The sequence below is a fragment of the Borostomias antarcticus genome (assembly GCF_949987555.1).
Source record: "Borostomias antarcticus genome assembly, chromosome: 2".
Lineage (NCBI taxonomy): Eukaryota > Metazoa > Chordata > Actinopteri > Stomiiformes > Stomiidae > Borostomias > Borostomias antarcticus.
In genome coordinates, this window is record NC_140235.1 from 2,386,429 (window position 1) to 2,401,428 (window position 15,000).

The 15,000-nt window shown below is 46.7% G+C and overlaps 2 protein-coding genes across 3 annotated transcripts in view; one reads left to right on the forward strand and one right to left on the reverse strand.

Annotated features, from left to right (window-relative positions):
- The window catches only part of abcg5 (ATP-binding cassette, sub-family G (WHITE), member 5), a 24,851-nt gene that overhangs the window by 6,554 nt on the left and 3,297 nt on the right, over positions 1-15,000 (forward strand). The window contains exons 5-13 of one of the 2 annotated variants that reach the window (XM_084458649.1): positions 682-814; positions 1,917-2,056; positions 2,347-2,476; positions 2,572-2,785; positions 3,508-3,713; positions 5,006-5,144; positions 6,854-7,039; positions 7,161-7,270; positions 13,591-13,800. In XM_084458649.1, the coding sequence (XP_084314775.1) occupies positions 682-814; positions 1,917-2,056; positions 2,347-2,476; positions 2,572-2,785; positions 3,508-3,713; positions 5,006-5,144; positions 6,854-7,039; positions 7,161-7,270; positions 13,591-13,772 (1,440 nt within the window). In that variant the 3' untranslated portion in view covers positions 13,773-13,800. Of the gene's footprint in view, positions 1-681; positions 815-1,916; positions 2,057-2,346; positions 2,477-2,571; positions 2,786-3,507; positions 3,714-5,005; positions 5,145-6,853; positions 7,040-7,160; positions 7,271-13,590; positions 14,607-15,000 lie in introns of those variants that run through there. The other variant, XM_084458648.1, reaches the window with a different exon arrangement.
- The window catches only part of dync2li1 (dynein, cytoplasmic 2, light intermediate chain 1), a gene marked incomplete at its 3' end in the record, with an annotated part of 8,184 nt that continues 7,871 nt past the window's right edge, over positions 14,688-15,000 (reverse strand). The window contains exon 13 of the mRNA XM_084458681.1: positions 14,688-14,750. Coding sequence (XP_084314807.1) covers positions 14,688-14,750 — 63 coding nt within the window. The remainder of the gene's footprint in view (positions 14,751-15,000) is intronic.

Below are 15,000 nucleotides of genomic sequence, written 5' to 3' on the forward strand. Positions count from 1 at the left end.
AAGTTGAGGTGGCCTATAGCCGATATTTATGGCCGATATTCAATATCACCAATTCACTTTTTTTATTTTTACAAAATGACAAGGAGAGAAAGCTGAATTAAAAAGATATGCAAATACAATAGTTTATATTATGTTTTTATTTTGGTCATCACCTGGGAACAGCTCACACATACAGATAAATTAATAGTATTATTATTATAAGTAGTAGTAGCAGTAGTAGTACTGTAGTAGTAGCAGTAGTAGTAGCAGTAGTAGTAGTAGTAGTAGTAGTAGTAGTAGTAGTAGTAGTAATAGTAGTAGTAGTAGTAGTAGTAGTAGTAGTAGTAGTAGTATTAGTAGTAGTAGTAGTAGTAGTAGTAGTATTAGTATTAGTAGTAGTAATAGTAGTAGTAGTAGTAGTAATAGTAATAGTAGTAGTATTATTATTATTACTAGTAGTAATAGTAGTAGTATTATTATTAGTAGTAATAGTAGTAGTATTATTATTAGTAGTAATAGTAGTAGTAGTAGTAGACAACTCCTCCGAGTTCCTTGGCGACGCACGCTTGGTAGCGCTCACCAACATTATATGGTTCTTTGGCCGTGACGCCGATAGCCGATACGACGCCAAAACGTGAATATCGGCCGCAATTATCGTCTGATTACTGGTCGATCTCTAAATGATATCCACCATTTGCACAGGTGTCGTCAGTAATGGCGGAGCTGAGTCTGGGTCACGTGGCTTGCAGTGTGATCGGAGGACGGATCTTCCCAGGGATCTCGAGGGGAGAGAGGAGGAGGGTGTCCATCGCTAGCCAGCTCCTTCAGGACCCCAGTGAGTACACACAGGCTGTCTCTGGCCATGCCCGATCAGAAATACAGGACCGGTGAACCAATAAACGCACAATTTATGATATTATGACATTGCTAATGCATCAGTATATGTGAAATAGAAGGGTTCTGTTGTGTTTCTGATAGGAGTATAACAAAAGGGTACGGCAGACCAAGGTACTCTTGTGAGATGCTGATCACTGGAAGAACAGATCCTAAAAAGAGTGTTGCACACTCTGGCTCCATATGCAGTTCATTTATTGACGTTTCGGCCTATTGGCCTTCTTCAGAATCTATAGGCGTCTTCAGAATCTATAGGCGTCTTCAGAATCTATAGGATATCTGATAGGAGTGTCAGTTTGAAGGAAGTAAAAGTTTATCAGCACCAGTCTGTCCCACTTAAAGTCATCGACAAGGTTTACATGGGGACCTGCTCACGAAAGCTATGGATGGACAGAGGAGGGAGGGATGGAGGAGGGAGGGACAGGAGGAGGGAGGGATGGAGGGATGGAGGAGGGAGGGAGGGATGGAGGGACAGGAGGAGAGATGGAGAAACAGGAGGAGGGATGGAGGGATGGAGGAGGGAGGGATGGAGGGATGGAGAAGAGAGGGAGGGAGGTAATGAAAGGCAGGGTTATCACACACTCTGGGTTAAGCTGTGGAGAGGAGCGGGGGGGTCCTAGGAGAGCCCCAGGTGGAGGTTATCAGGGCCCGGGGGCCCCCGAGAGGCTAGGGGGGTCTCAGGCCTCATTCAGGATTAGACAGACCACTCTCCGCTCAAACGCCAGGCCTCAGTAATGAAGTGTTCTCGTCCGCTGGCTCTCCAATCAACCAGGAAATGAATTCATCACACGCAATTAACGCTTCTGCTAATTCCACTCAGCCTTTCTATAAAGAGGCAATCTTTTAATTGTCCTAATTAGAGAAATTAAAAGAAAAAGACACTTATCTTCAGCAGTCGCCCCTTTGAGAGGCCTGTGCCACTTTAAAAAGTTCTAACCTTTTAAAAGTTAAAGTAGTATGTCTTCTTTCTTTTTCTTTTTTCACTTCCTCTGTTCAATATTCCCTGATGTGTCACCTGGCGACGTATGATGACGTCATCTCAGAGGTCATCCTTTTGGATGAGCCAACCACAGGATTGGACAGCATGACAGCCAATCAGATTGTGGTGTTGCTGGCGGAGCTGGCTCGGAGGGACCGTATCGTCATAGTGACCATCCACCAACCACGTTCTGAGCTCTTCAGGGTGAGAGGAAGACTTCGTTTATACTTTTCTGCTACGGATAGGGAGTGTTTCATAGACTTAATAGTGTGTGTGTGTGTGTTGTGGGGGTGGGGTGCGTGCATTCGCGTGTGGACTTGTATGTGTGTGTGTGGACTTGTGTTTGTGTGTGTGTGTGTGTGTGTGTGTGTGTGTGGACTTGTGTGTGTGTGTGTTGTGGGGGTGGGGCGCATGCATTCGCGTGTGGACTTGTATGTGTGTGTGTGGACTTGTGTGTGTGTGTGGACTTGTGTGTGTGTGTGTGTGTGTTTCAGGTCTTCAGTAGAATTGCCATCATGAGCAGAGGAGAGCTAGTTTTCTGCGGTCAGCCTGGTGAGATGGTGGACTTCTTCAGCCAGTCTGGTTACGAGTGTCCAGAATACTGCAACCCCTTTGACATCTATGGTACAGTCACACTGCCCATTCAGCATGCCCTGCCATTTTACACCTCTCCCATATCTCACACCCCCTCCTCCATCTCTCCTCTGATTGGCCGACAGTGGACCTGACGTCGGTGGACACTCGTTGCAGCGAGAGAGAGGTCGCCACCTACGACCGCATGCACGACATCCTGCTGTCCTATCAGAGCTCAGAGATCTACCGGAGCATGCTGGGTCGGATCGAGCGGAGCGCCCAGCGGACGGACAAACCCGACGTCCCTGTGAAGAGCACGGAGTCTCCCGGCGGAGCCGCCAAGCTGGCTGTGCTACTCAGGTCAGAGGTCAACCAATCACATCCTCACATCCCTCAAGCTTGTTTCAGGCAATGAGATGCAGCATTCTCTTTTTATTTATTTATTTATCTATCTATCTATCTATCTATCTATCTATCTATCTATCTGTCTGTCTGTCTGTCTGTCTGTCTGTCTGTCTGTCTGTCTGTCTGTCTGTCTGTCTGTCTGTCTGTCTATCTATCTGTCTGTCTGTCTGTCTGTCTGTCTGTCTATCTGTCTGTCTGTCTGTCTGTCTGTCTGTCTGTCTGTCTATCTATCTATCTATCTATCTATCTATCTATCTGTCTGTCTGTCTGTCTGTCTGTCTGTCTGTCTGTCTGTCTGTCTGTCTATCTATCTATCTATCTATCTATCTATCTACTGTATCTCTTTATCTCTCTCTTTCTATCTCTCCTCTTACGTCTCTCTCTCTCTGTAGGTACAGAAGGACATCTCGTTCAAACCTCTCCTTTTTCTCTCACTCTTCTCACCCTATATGTGTGTGTGTGTGTGTGTGTGTGTGTGGGTGCATGTATGTGTGTGTGTGTGTGTGTGTGCGCGTGTGTGTATTTGTGTGTGTGTGTGTGTGTGCGTATGTGTGTGAGTGTGTGTGCGTGTGCATGTGTGTGTGCGTATGTGTGTGCGTGTGTGCGTGTGTGCATGTGTGTGTGTGTGTATTTGTGTGTGTGTGCGTGCGTATGTGTGTGTGTGTGTGTGTGTGCAGGAGGACGGTGAGGAACCTCTCCAGAGACCGGATGGGCGTCCTGATGCGTCTGTCCCAGAACCTGATCTACGGTCTCTTCGTGGCCTTCTTCGTCATGAGGCTGGACCTGGACGTGACCAAGGGGGCGGTTCAAGACCGCATCGGCATCATCTACCAGTCCATGGGGGCGCCGCCCTACACCGGCATGCTGAACGCCGTCGCGCTCTGTGAGCTCCATAGCATTTCATTTTCATTTTATTGTTTAGTTTAACAGGGACAGCGCTCAATTAAAAGGCAGCACCAGAATTTGCAGCTGCTAAATTACACCCGTAGTCCCTGGGCTGATGGATTAAGCCATACGATTTAAAATACACATTACATTACATAACATAACATTTCAACATCATTACAAACTTTAGTAGTATAACATGCATGCCTATGAAACGATACACCATCATGAATATAAAAACCTATATATGCCTATAACAGCATCCCATTCTCTCTTTTATTGTTGTATTGTTTTTTATTCAACTTGTATTTAACCACAATTGTTTTTAAAGAGATTTAAAAAAATAAAATAAAATAAATAAATAAATAAATAAATAAATAAATAAATAAATAAATAAATAAATAAATAAATAAATAAATAAATAAATAAATAAATAAATAAATAAATAAATAAATAAATAAATAAATAAATAAATAAATAAATAAATAAATAAATAAATAAGTCAAGAGAGCTGGCCAAGACAAGGCAGGTTTATTTGTAGAGCACATTTCAGCAACAAGGCAATTGTGTTTTACATGAGACATTAAAAGCATCAAGACAAAGTGCAAAAAACACACAAAAGGTCATATAAAACAAAATGCAAAAAAAAGGACATCTAAAACAAAAAAATCAACAGAAAAATCAAATCCAGGAATAAAAGTTAAGCACGGTTAAACGCAAGTGCCGACAGAACCTGAGCCCATGACCTCTCCCCTACATCTCCCAGGGTTCAAGTTCACACCAAGCTGGACCAGCCCACTTCACTTTCTCCTGCTATCTCCCTGGCCTGTCTGTAGAGAAGATAAGAGCAGGCTGGGTTGTTAAGTGTGTAGATAACCAGGAACTCCTGGATCATTACCAAGGCCAGATAAATCTGGAGTGCTAAAAATCACCCCATAGAGAGAAAAAAACAACTAGGCCACCGTTGTGTTCTCAAGAACCGTTGAGAACCGTAGCGTGACTGTCTAGATATGCCAAAGGAACGGAACACCACCCAAACTCCACTGCCACGACCACCAACGACCTCAAATCAAACCTCAAGCGGTGCAATTTTATGAATCTCAACCCAAACCGACTTGTTTCATTTCCCAGGAGCCTCCAGTGAGCTGTGTGCTCTGATGCTAGCACCGCCGCTAGTGTGATGACCTCATCTGCGCTGACCGCACGGACGTTCGTGATTGGTTGGAAGACATTGCCTCACCCTCTCCTCTCCTCTGCCCTGTGTGTGTGTGTGTGTGTGTGTGTGTGTAGTCCCTGCTCTGCGGGCCATCAGTGACCAGGAGAGTAAGGACGGTCTGTACAGCAAGTGGCAGATGTTTCTAGCCTACATCTTCCACATCGTCCCCTTCAGCATCACCAGTGTGTTCATCTTCACCTCCTTCCTCTACTGGTAAGGGCCTGGGGGCTGGTGTGTGTGTGTGTGAGCTGGCGTGTGTGTGTGTGTGGGCTGGCGTGTGTGTGCGCTGGCGTGTGTGAGCTGGCGTGTGTGTGTGAGCTGGCGTGTGTGTGTGTGTGGGCTGGCATGTGTAAGCTGGCATGTGCGTGTGTGGGCTGGTGTGTGTGTGGGCTGGCGTGTGTGTGTGTGAGCTGGTGTGTGTGTGTGGGCTGGCGTGTGTGCGTGAGCATGCTTGTTATGTTTGTGTGAGGATGGGGATGCTGTTTCTGGATATACAGTATTTGACACGTTCTGTGCTCGACTAGTCGTGTCTAGTCCCAGCTGTTCCTCATCCCACGCTCTTGTTATAGATCTATTCTAAAATATAAGAAAAGAGCAGTCGAGAATGCCAAGGTTCATCTTTGCAAGTCCAAGCTGGTGACTTTTATTCCAAATAGTTCACAAGTTTGCAAAGTCAGACTCTCAGAGAAGGGAAAATCCACCAAGAGCAGTGATTCTCATCAAAAGAGAGCATTATAAACACTATGGTTGTGACATGCAAATGCAAATACTTCACTAGCCAATCATCAGTCAGTAGGCTAGGTCTGAGGGTCAACTGCTGAAGTGAACATTACAGAGATCAGAGATAGCTGGGAGGAGGGGACCCCTGGGGAGGTCTAGCTGGGAGGAGGGGACCCCTGGGGAGGTCTAGCTGGGAGGAGGGGACCCCTGGGGAGGTCTAGCTGGGAGGAGGGGACCCCTGGGGAGGTCTAGCTAGGAGGAGGGGACCCCTGGGGAGGTCTAGCTGGGAGGAGGGGACCCCTGGGGAGGTCTAGCTAGGAGGAGGGGACCCCTGGTGAGGTCTAGTTGGGAGGAGGGGACCCCTGGGGAGGTCTAGCCGGGAGGAGGGGACCCCTGGGGAGGTCTAGCTGGGAGGAGGGGACCCCTGGTGAGGTCTAGCTGGGAGGAGGGGACCCCTGGGGAGGTCTAGCTGGGAGGAGGGGACCCCTGGTGAGGTCTAGCTGGGAGGACGTGACCCCTGGGGAGGTCTAGCTGGGAGGAGGGGACCCCTGGGGAGGTCTAGCTGGGAGGACGTGACCCCTGGGGAGGTCTAGCTGGGAGGAGGGGACCCCTGGGGAGGTCTAGCTGGGAGGACGTGACCCCTGGGGAGGTCTCCTGCCATACAGGAGTGTTTAGGCCTGGGGATAGAGGGGTCAGGGCGATAAACAGGACAACTGTTCACTGGACAGGATTCACAGTGTAGATTTCCCATGACAATGTCTTGAGCAGAGAATAAATAAATACATATTTTTTTATTTAACCTTTATTTAACCAGGCATTTAAGAACAAGTTCTTATTCACAAAGGCGGCCTGGGAAAAAGCAAAAGCCTCTTGAGGGAAGGGGGTTAGGGGGCTGAAAACAAAACAAGGTATTTGATAAGTTAAAAACAGCACACATTGACACATCACAACACATATATAAAACATGCAACACTACATGGAGCAGTGAGTATCACCAGCAGACATACAGCAGCAGCCAATCATCAGCAAGCATGCAAGACAGTTAAAAAAGACAGTTAAAGACAGTTAAAAAAAGACAGTTAAAGACAGTTAAAAACAGACAGTTAAAAAGACAGTTAAAGACAGCATACATGGAAGCATCACAATACCTATGTAACACTGCAGCATACAACTAAGCATCTCTTACTCCCCCTCTCCCCCAGGACGGTGGGCATGCATCCGGACCCCTGGAGGTTCCTGTGTTTCAGCGCCGTGATCCTGGTGCCTCACGTGGTCGGCGAGCTGCTCACCCTGGTGCTGCTGGGAGTGGTGCAGGACCCTAGCATGGTCAACAGCGGCGTGGCGCTCATCAACGTGGCCGGCATCATGGTGGGCTCTGGCTTTCTGAGGTGAGGGGTCCGCCGCTCGTACGGTCGACCTTCCCGAGTACGTACCGTCTGTGTGTGTGTGTGACCGGGGAGGCGTTACCCCCCTGGATGGTGCTGACCCGACCCTCGTCCCCCTACGTAGGAGCACCCAGCAGATGCCTCTGGTCTTCCAGTGGCTCAGCTACCTGACCTTCCAGAAGTACGGCTGTGAACTCCTCATCGTCACAGAGTTCCACGGCCTCAACTTCACCTGTAAGTCTGACACTTTACCAATGGGCTTTCCTACACGCGCTCACACACGCACGCGCACACACACACACACACACACGCATGCTCACACACGCGCCCCTTTAGATCTCTTGAGATGAATCCTCTCATTTTCAAGGGGGTCCTTGAAACACAAATACAACGGCAGTACTTTACTTTTACTTTATTTGAGCAGGGACAGTGCATACCAATCCACAGTGATATACATGAAGCATGAATACAACTGTAAATATGGCAGCATTAACAGGGTTGATAATGTTCAGCTGCAGTCCCTGGGCTAGATGTTAAAGCCTGGTAAAATACATAATATAGAAAGACATTGTAGAACTAATATAATAAAAATAGCAAATACAATACAGTACAACAATTGAAAAAACCCTTTATAAAAGAATTAAACAATCAGAAACAAGAAGAATCAGAAACATTTTTCATAAGAAAATACTTAATCAAGCCCTGACCATATTTTCAGGAAAAAAACACCTAAAAAGACATACCCAAAGTAAAAGAATTGCTCCACAATAATAAGGTCCATATGCATGTTCTTGGTGTCCAGAGACATCTAGGGACCTCAGAGAATCTATTCACAGTGTCAAAAATATTGTGTCTGTTACACTCGCAGAGCAGAATCTTTTGTTTGTACAGATAGTGAGGTAGAATAGATAGAATTTGAGCAAAGGGCAAAGCCTCCACAGTGGTTTTAGTGTCCTTTACAGGAGTCTACTGCCATCTAATGGAGCTTTTGGATATGAAATTAACATCAGTGCTTCAACTTCAGTACCGTGCACAGTATAAAATCAATAGAAAACAACAAAATGTGTCATTTTGTCTCCTAATGGAGTCGTTTTTATTGTGTCATCTAAATGAGACGTCTGTCTGCGTCAGAGTCCTCACTCAGACTCAGGCTTAGGAGGAGCCATCCTCACTAAGACTCAGGCTTAGGAGGAGCCATCCTCACTCAGACTCAGGCTTAGGAGGAGCCATCCTCACTCAGACTCAGGAGGAGCCATCCTCACTCAGACTCAGGCTTAGGAGGAGCCATCCTCACTCAGACAGGCTTAGGAGGAGCCATCCTCACTCAGACAGGCTTTAGGAGGAGCCATCCTCACTCAAGACTCAGGCTTAGGAGGAGCCATCCTCACTCAAGACTCAGGCTTAGGAGGAGCCATCCTCACCAAGACTCAAGCTTAGGAGGAGCCATCCTCACTCAAGACTCAGGCTTAGGAGGAGCCATCCTCACTCAGACTCAGGAGGAGCCATCCTCACTCAGACTCAGGCTTAGGAGGAGCCATCCTCACTCAAGACAGGCTTAGGAGGAGCCATCCTCACTCAAGACTCAGGCTTAGGAGGAGCCATCCTCACCAAGACTCAAGCTTAGGAGGAGCCATCCTCACTCAAGACTCAGGCTTAGGAGGAGCCATCCTCACTCAGACTAAGGCTTAGGAGGAGCCATCCTCAATCAGACTCAGGCTTAGGAGGAGCCATCCTCACTCAAGACTCATTCTCACTCAGGCTTAGGAGGAGCCATCCTCACTCAAGACTCAGGCTTAGGAGGAGCCATCCCATGATACTCCACGAAGCAGTTCCTCTCAGGAACGAGGCAAAGCGACACGTCGCACTTGGAGCAGTAAATGGCCGTCTTCATGCCCTTGACTTTATAGCCCGGCGTCTGCTTGGCCTTCTCCTTCTCCTTGGTGGTGCAGACCACGCACTTCCTGCGGTCCTCGGTTCCGGTTCTCCCTCGGTACATGGGCATGCAGGTGTTGGTGAGACTGGGTCGGGGGGCCTCTTCGGCGAGTATAGCTTTGGCCTGCTCGATCATTTCCCCCATGAGAACCTCCCGGAAGCGCTTGTGAGTCAAGGGGGTCTGGTTTCGAGCGACGGTCAGTGTTTTGTGCAGGATGTAGCTGTTGACGACTGCGATGTCGACGAAGTGGTAAAAAAAGGTTTTGTACCAGCGCATCGCCTTGCCACGCACAGAATAGTACTGGATCAGGGCGTCGGAGAGGTCCACCCCGCCCATGTGGGAGTTGTAGTCTTTGCATGCGTCAGGAACCTCCATAGGGGCCCTGCGCCAATGTCCATCGGCCCCCTTCACCTTCCTGAGTGTAGTGGCTCCGCTATACGCCTTGTGGATGCTGCTGCAGACATTCACAATTTTTGTGTCCACCCACCGCACAAAGAGGAGGTTGCCCCTACGGATCCACCTCATATCCCCCTTCTCGGGCTTGTCCGGGAAGTCGTTTTTGGTGGTTTTTGGAAATCCCTCTTGATGGGCGCGAATAGTTCCACAAGCTCCCGTGTGATTTTGTGCGAGTTTGTTGAAAAGCAGCGGGCTGGTGTAGAAATGATCAACGTACAGATGATAGCCTTTTCCAAGGAGGTCGAACCTCATCAGGTCCATGACCGACGTGACGCTCAGGCCGTCCTCCTTCTGTCCCTTCCGTTTGACCTTGGTCTCGTCTTTACCTTGGTAGACAAAAAAGTTGTAGGTGTAGCCGGTTTGGGAGTCTGCCAGTACGAAGAGTTTGTAGCCATGTTTTGTTGGCTTGTCTTTCATGTACTGCTTAAATCCAATTCTGGCTTTGCTCGCCACCATCCTCTCGTCGATCGATATGTCCTGTTTTGGTTGGAAAAGAGCGCAGCAGGAGTTCACGATCTCCCCGTAGAGTGGCTTGATTTTTGACAGCCTGTCATACTGGGCTGTTCCTTTCTTTTTTTCGTTCTCTTCGTCTTCTTTGACATCAGAAAGATGAAGAGACCAAAATATGGCCTCAAATTTGTCCCTGGTCATGGCGCCCCTGGGGAAGGAAAAATTGTACGGCCACTCATTCCTCCAATAGTCACCCCTTTCGTGCAAATGTATTAAGCCGGTGAAGAGGACGATGGAAAGAAAAATGTAAAATCTGTCAACGGAGAGGGGAGACCACTTGTAGCGTGCGCCTTGCGCCAGACGTCTCGCAGCGTTGGTGTTGTTCACGATGGTGTGCAGGACGCTGTTGCTGAAGAACAGCCGGAAGAGACCGAGAGGAGACCAGCTGACCTTGGTGTCGATCCTGGGGCCAGGTGGGTGTTTGGGCTCAAACTTCCGTGTTGGAGGTTCAACATCTGGCTCCTCCTTGGTGTGCCACCTCTCCTTCTGAGCCTCATCACCATTAGCCAGCTTTTGCCGCTTGCTGGCTTGCCCACCGCGTCCACGGCCTCGGCCTCTCTTTGACGGCCCTGGGACACAGACAGGGGACCGCGAACTCGAGGATGTTGGTGATGTACGCCCTGGCCTACTCCTTGATGAAGTGCGTGGTGGGGGGATATAGTCTTCTTCCTCTCCATCGTCTTCTTCCTCATCTTCCACATCAGGATCACTGTTGTAAGAAAACAGAGCAGGTGATGTTGAAAAAAAACATTAAAAAGACTGAAATCACACCAATTTCTAAGAGCAGAAAGGCTTATGAATATAACAATGAAGCAGTGATGGATATATTATGTCAACTTTGAGACCAAAACTACACAAATAATGAGCACACAAACCTTGAAAGGGGAGCCAATGTCTGAGATGGAGGCTCATTTTCCTCTTCTTGTTGGCTATGGAAATAAGGACACTAATTATTATTTACATCATGACATATGTACAGTAGAACGAAAGAGACATACAGTGGAAATATGTAAAAATATTCAATATAACTAAATAGCCCTGACTTGTCCACACGAGCCTGTATACTTTTGCATTAGTTTTTCGGTCTCCGGTTTCACAAAAATATGATAATATAATGTGATATAATGCACATGCCAAAGCAGTAGGTGGCGATGTAACTTCAAACGGAAAGTCCATTTTAACCAATCAGAAGCCAGAGTCAATACCGGAACAGGCGCGCGGAAAGGCGGAAAATACGAAGACACAAAACAACAATGGCGACTCGCAGGGCAGAATCTTTTGTTTGGACAGATAGTGAGGTAGAATTGCTCCTTAACCTCACAAATTAATACAAAGTAAACAAAATACAGGAAAATGTAGACTGGGAATCGGTTGTCGAAACATTCAGATATTCGTTGACGAGGTTAAACAGCTGGATATGACACCCAAAGACTGCCGACAGAATCCTAATGAGTAGCAACAACATTTTTCTTACGTTTACCATTTTACCTCAACCACTAGCACATACAAACACGAAAAACACGGTTTACTGCATGTGTTTACCGTCGCTCTAACGTCAAACAATGGAGACGAGCGATAAAAGACTGCGGTTATCATATCCACACGCAACCGCTGAAACTGTAATTGTCCAAAAACTTCACCCTGGACTCGGTTTCAAACGAACACGGTTTCAGACGAACACGGTTTCAGACGAACACGGTTTCAGACGAACACGGTTTCAAACGAAAACGGTTTCAAACGGACACGGTTTCAAACGGACACGGTTTCAGACGAACACGGTTTCAAACGAACACGGTTTCAAACGAACACGGTTTCACACGAACACGGTTTCAAACGGACACGGTTTCAGACGAACACGGTTTCAGACGAACACGGTTTCAAACGAACACGGTTTCACACGAACACGGTTTCAAACGAACTCGGTTTCACACGAACACGGTTTCAAACGAACTCGGTTTCAGGGGCCCGAGAGCGCGGTTACATGTGGACAAACAGTGGTAACCGTTTAGACAAATACACGGTTGCAACAGTACACGGGCTCGTGTGGACTAGACTATAGACCTATTGTGTTTGCACTCATTGGGACTAAACACATAATGCAATATGTTCAAACAACATACTTGACCAAAAGAGACAAATGATTGATTGATTTTATTTATTTTTAAAACAGGGACAAGGTACAGTAGACATTTACCCTATAGAATAGAGAGAGATGCACTGTACAAAGTTATAGCTAAACAGCTTATTTCCACCCGCAGTCCCTGGGCAATCGAGATATGTAAAAATATTAAATATAATTGAATAGCCCTGTCTTATACAATACTGTGTCATCAACAAATAGTTCCCAATTCAAAATAAGCTCAAAAACGTACTCATATTCTGAAGCCCCATCTTCGCTATTGTCGGTATCTGAGGAATCCTCCACCTCCACGTCTGACCGCCTCATTACCTCTTCAAACACCTCCGCCATGTCCTTGTGCATTTTCTTTGCCATTGTGGAAAATAATACTAATACACAATGGCAAACTTTTGCAATGTGCAACGCTTCCTCCCATCACTCTCCCCTCTGTGCGTTCTTCCTCTGTCGTTTTCTTCTACTTTCTCTTCTTCTTCTTCTTCTTCTGTTGCGTTTCCGACAGTGTAGACCATGGTGTAGACGCGTCGAGGCGTATTACTGCCCTCCACCGGTCAGGGGTTGTACTGCGTACCTAGGTACACCAGCACTTTATATTCCATCATACAGTCCCGTGTTGTGCAGGAATGGGCTATATGCACAACTCCAGTACTTCCTGAAATTAGACATGCTTCTCTATTTCCTGTCTTACACTATTGGATGAAATAATTATTCATTATAATCACTTCATCCAATAGTGTAGGACAGGAAATAGAGAAGCATGTCTAATTTCAGGAAGTACTAGAGTTGTGCATATAGCCTATTGTCGCACTGCTTCTGTGATCAGCTGGTGGTTCTCACTCAGGCCAAATAAAGAATGAAGGGAGAATGAACAGACTCCTAAAGCAGTCAGTCTGTAAAAGGACTGTCTCTGCTCTCTCTACCGAGTACATTCCGTAAAAACATGCTTCACTGTTTCAGGGCTCACACACTCACACAACCTAGTGCCATGTTTTCCCACAATAAAAAAAAAAGACTGATTAAGCCCACAGTGACCTAACCTCAACCTACATATTTTAACAGAGTCTTTCCAAACTTTGCTTCTTGTGAAAAAGACTAGGCTACCTTTGTTTTTGCCACTGAGAATCTAAAACCCCACTCCTAGTGCCCATGCCTCGACATCCCGAATCGCCCCTTGGCTGGAAAATACAACATATGTCCGTTACAGGAGTCTACTGCCATCTACTGGAGCTTTTGGATATGAAATTTACCTTGTGCTTCATCAACTTCTAGTACTGTGCACAGTACAAAATCAATAAAAACAACAAAATGTATAATTGTGTCTCCAAATGGAGTAGTTTTATTGTGTCATCTAAATGGGATGGCTGGCTACAGCAGTCATTCCTCAGGCTCAGGGCCCATAGAGCTGCCGTTTCATGCTCGTTATCCACTTCACATGTATCCCAAAGGTCCGATCATCATCACATCATAATTTATTTTATGGCCGTCTAACACCCGTCTGTAACCCCATGTAATCCCCAGGTCAGTCTAGTCTGCCCGGCGCCTGTGTGATTACGGACGGCGACCAGATCATCAACCAGGGTTACCCGGGAGCGCCGTCACGCTACCTGCTGGACTTCCTCCTGCTCTACGCCTTCCTGCCCGCCCTGGTGCTGCTGGGAGTCATCAGCTACAAGATCAGAGACCGCCTCGTACGACGCTGAGACCGACACGGCCCAGACCGCATCCATGGTCAGGTAGACGCATGGATGTATAGGCCCTGTGCACCAGCTCCACTACTTCCTGAAAGTCACTTGGCATCTTTATTTCCTGTCCTATATACTTGGATTAAGTGATTAATCAGGTGTGCGTTGGGTCTGCCGCACACCTGATTAATTACTTAATCCAATCATATAGAACAGGAAATCTAGATGCCACGTGACTTTCAGGAAGTAGTGGAGCTGGTGCACAGAGCCTATTAGGGTAGACGGCTCAGAAGTTCCAGGAAGTCTGCTTGCTTCAGCGTAGAGACTAAATGCACGCTCAAGGCCATGGAAACATCACCATGATCAGAGTAGTGGTTGGAAACGAAGGTGCAGAATAATCACCAGAAACAGCGATCAAGCATTTGACTCTGGAGTATTTTTCTACTTTTGTTAAATGAACCTTTTCTACTTTTGTTAAATGAACCTTGTTAAATTAACTTTCTTTAGAAAACTTTTCAGTTAGGGTGAGTTGGACTGTCACGTTTACTGTGTGTAGGTAGTGTCATGTGAAAATGGTGAGATGGCGTCTTTAAGTATTACTACTTAAGCATTATTACTAAAACTAGGCATTGTGATCGTATCAAGGATTGCGTTATGCTGGCAAAATGCATGTTCTTTTTACGTATGCCGTCCATTCCTGTCATGTGATGAAAAACCTCAAATAAATAATTTATTTTCCAAAATCCATTAGAAATTTATTACATGTTTGGAGAAAAACTCCATGCATGAATTCACATCACTTTATACAGGCTATTCTACAGATGGTTTCACAAGCGCGGTACACAAGGTCTTGGAGAGGAACTATAGTACTACTGTATACACAAAGAACATTTCTTTGAATATGCGTAAGGAGAGTCCAGGTGGCATTTCCTGTTAGGACTCCAGCTCCAATCCTTTCCATGACTTTAGAGCGTTCCTCTTGTACTGCTCCAGCTCCTGCATGAGAGGGCATGGTGGGATTAAACATGGGTACATAGATGACTGCTGGTTTCATATGGTCTGGAGCCTGTTGACCTTATGGTAAATGGACTGCACTTATATAGCGCTTTTCCACCTTAGCGGCACTCAAACCGCTTTACAATGGCCTCTCATTCACCCATTCACACTCACATTCACACACCAATGGCGGCAGCTGCCATGCAAGGTGCTCGCCTGCTCATTGGGAGCAATTTGGGGTTAGGTGTCT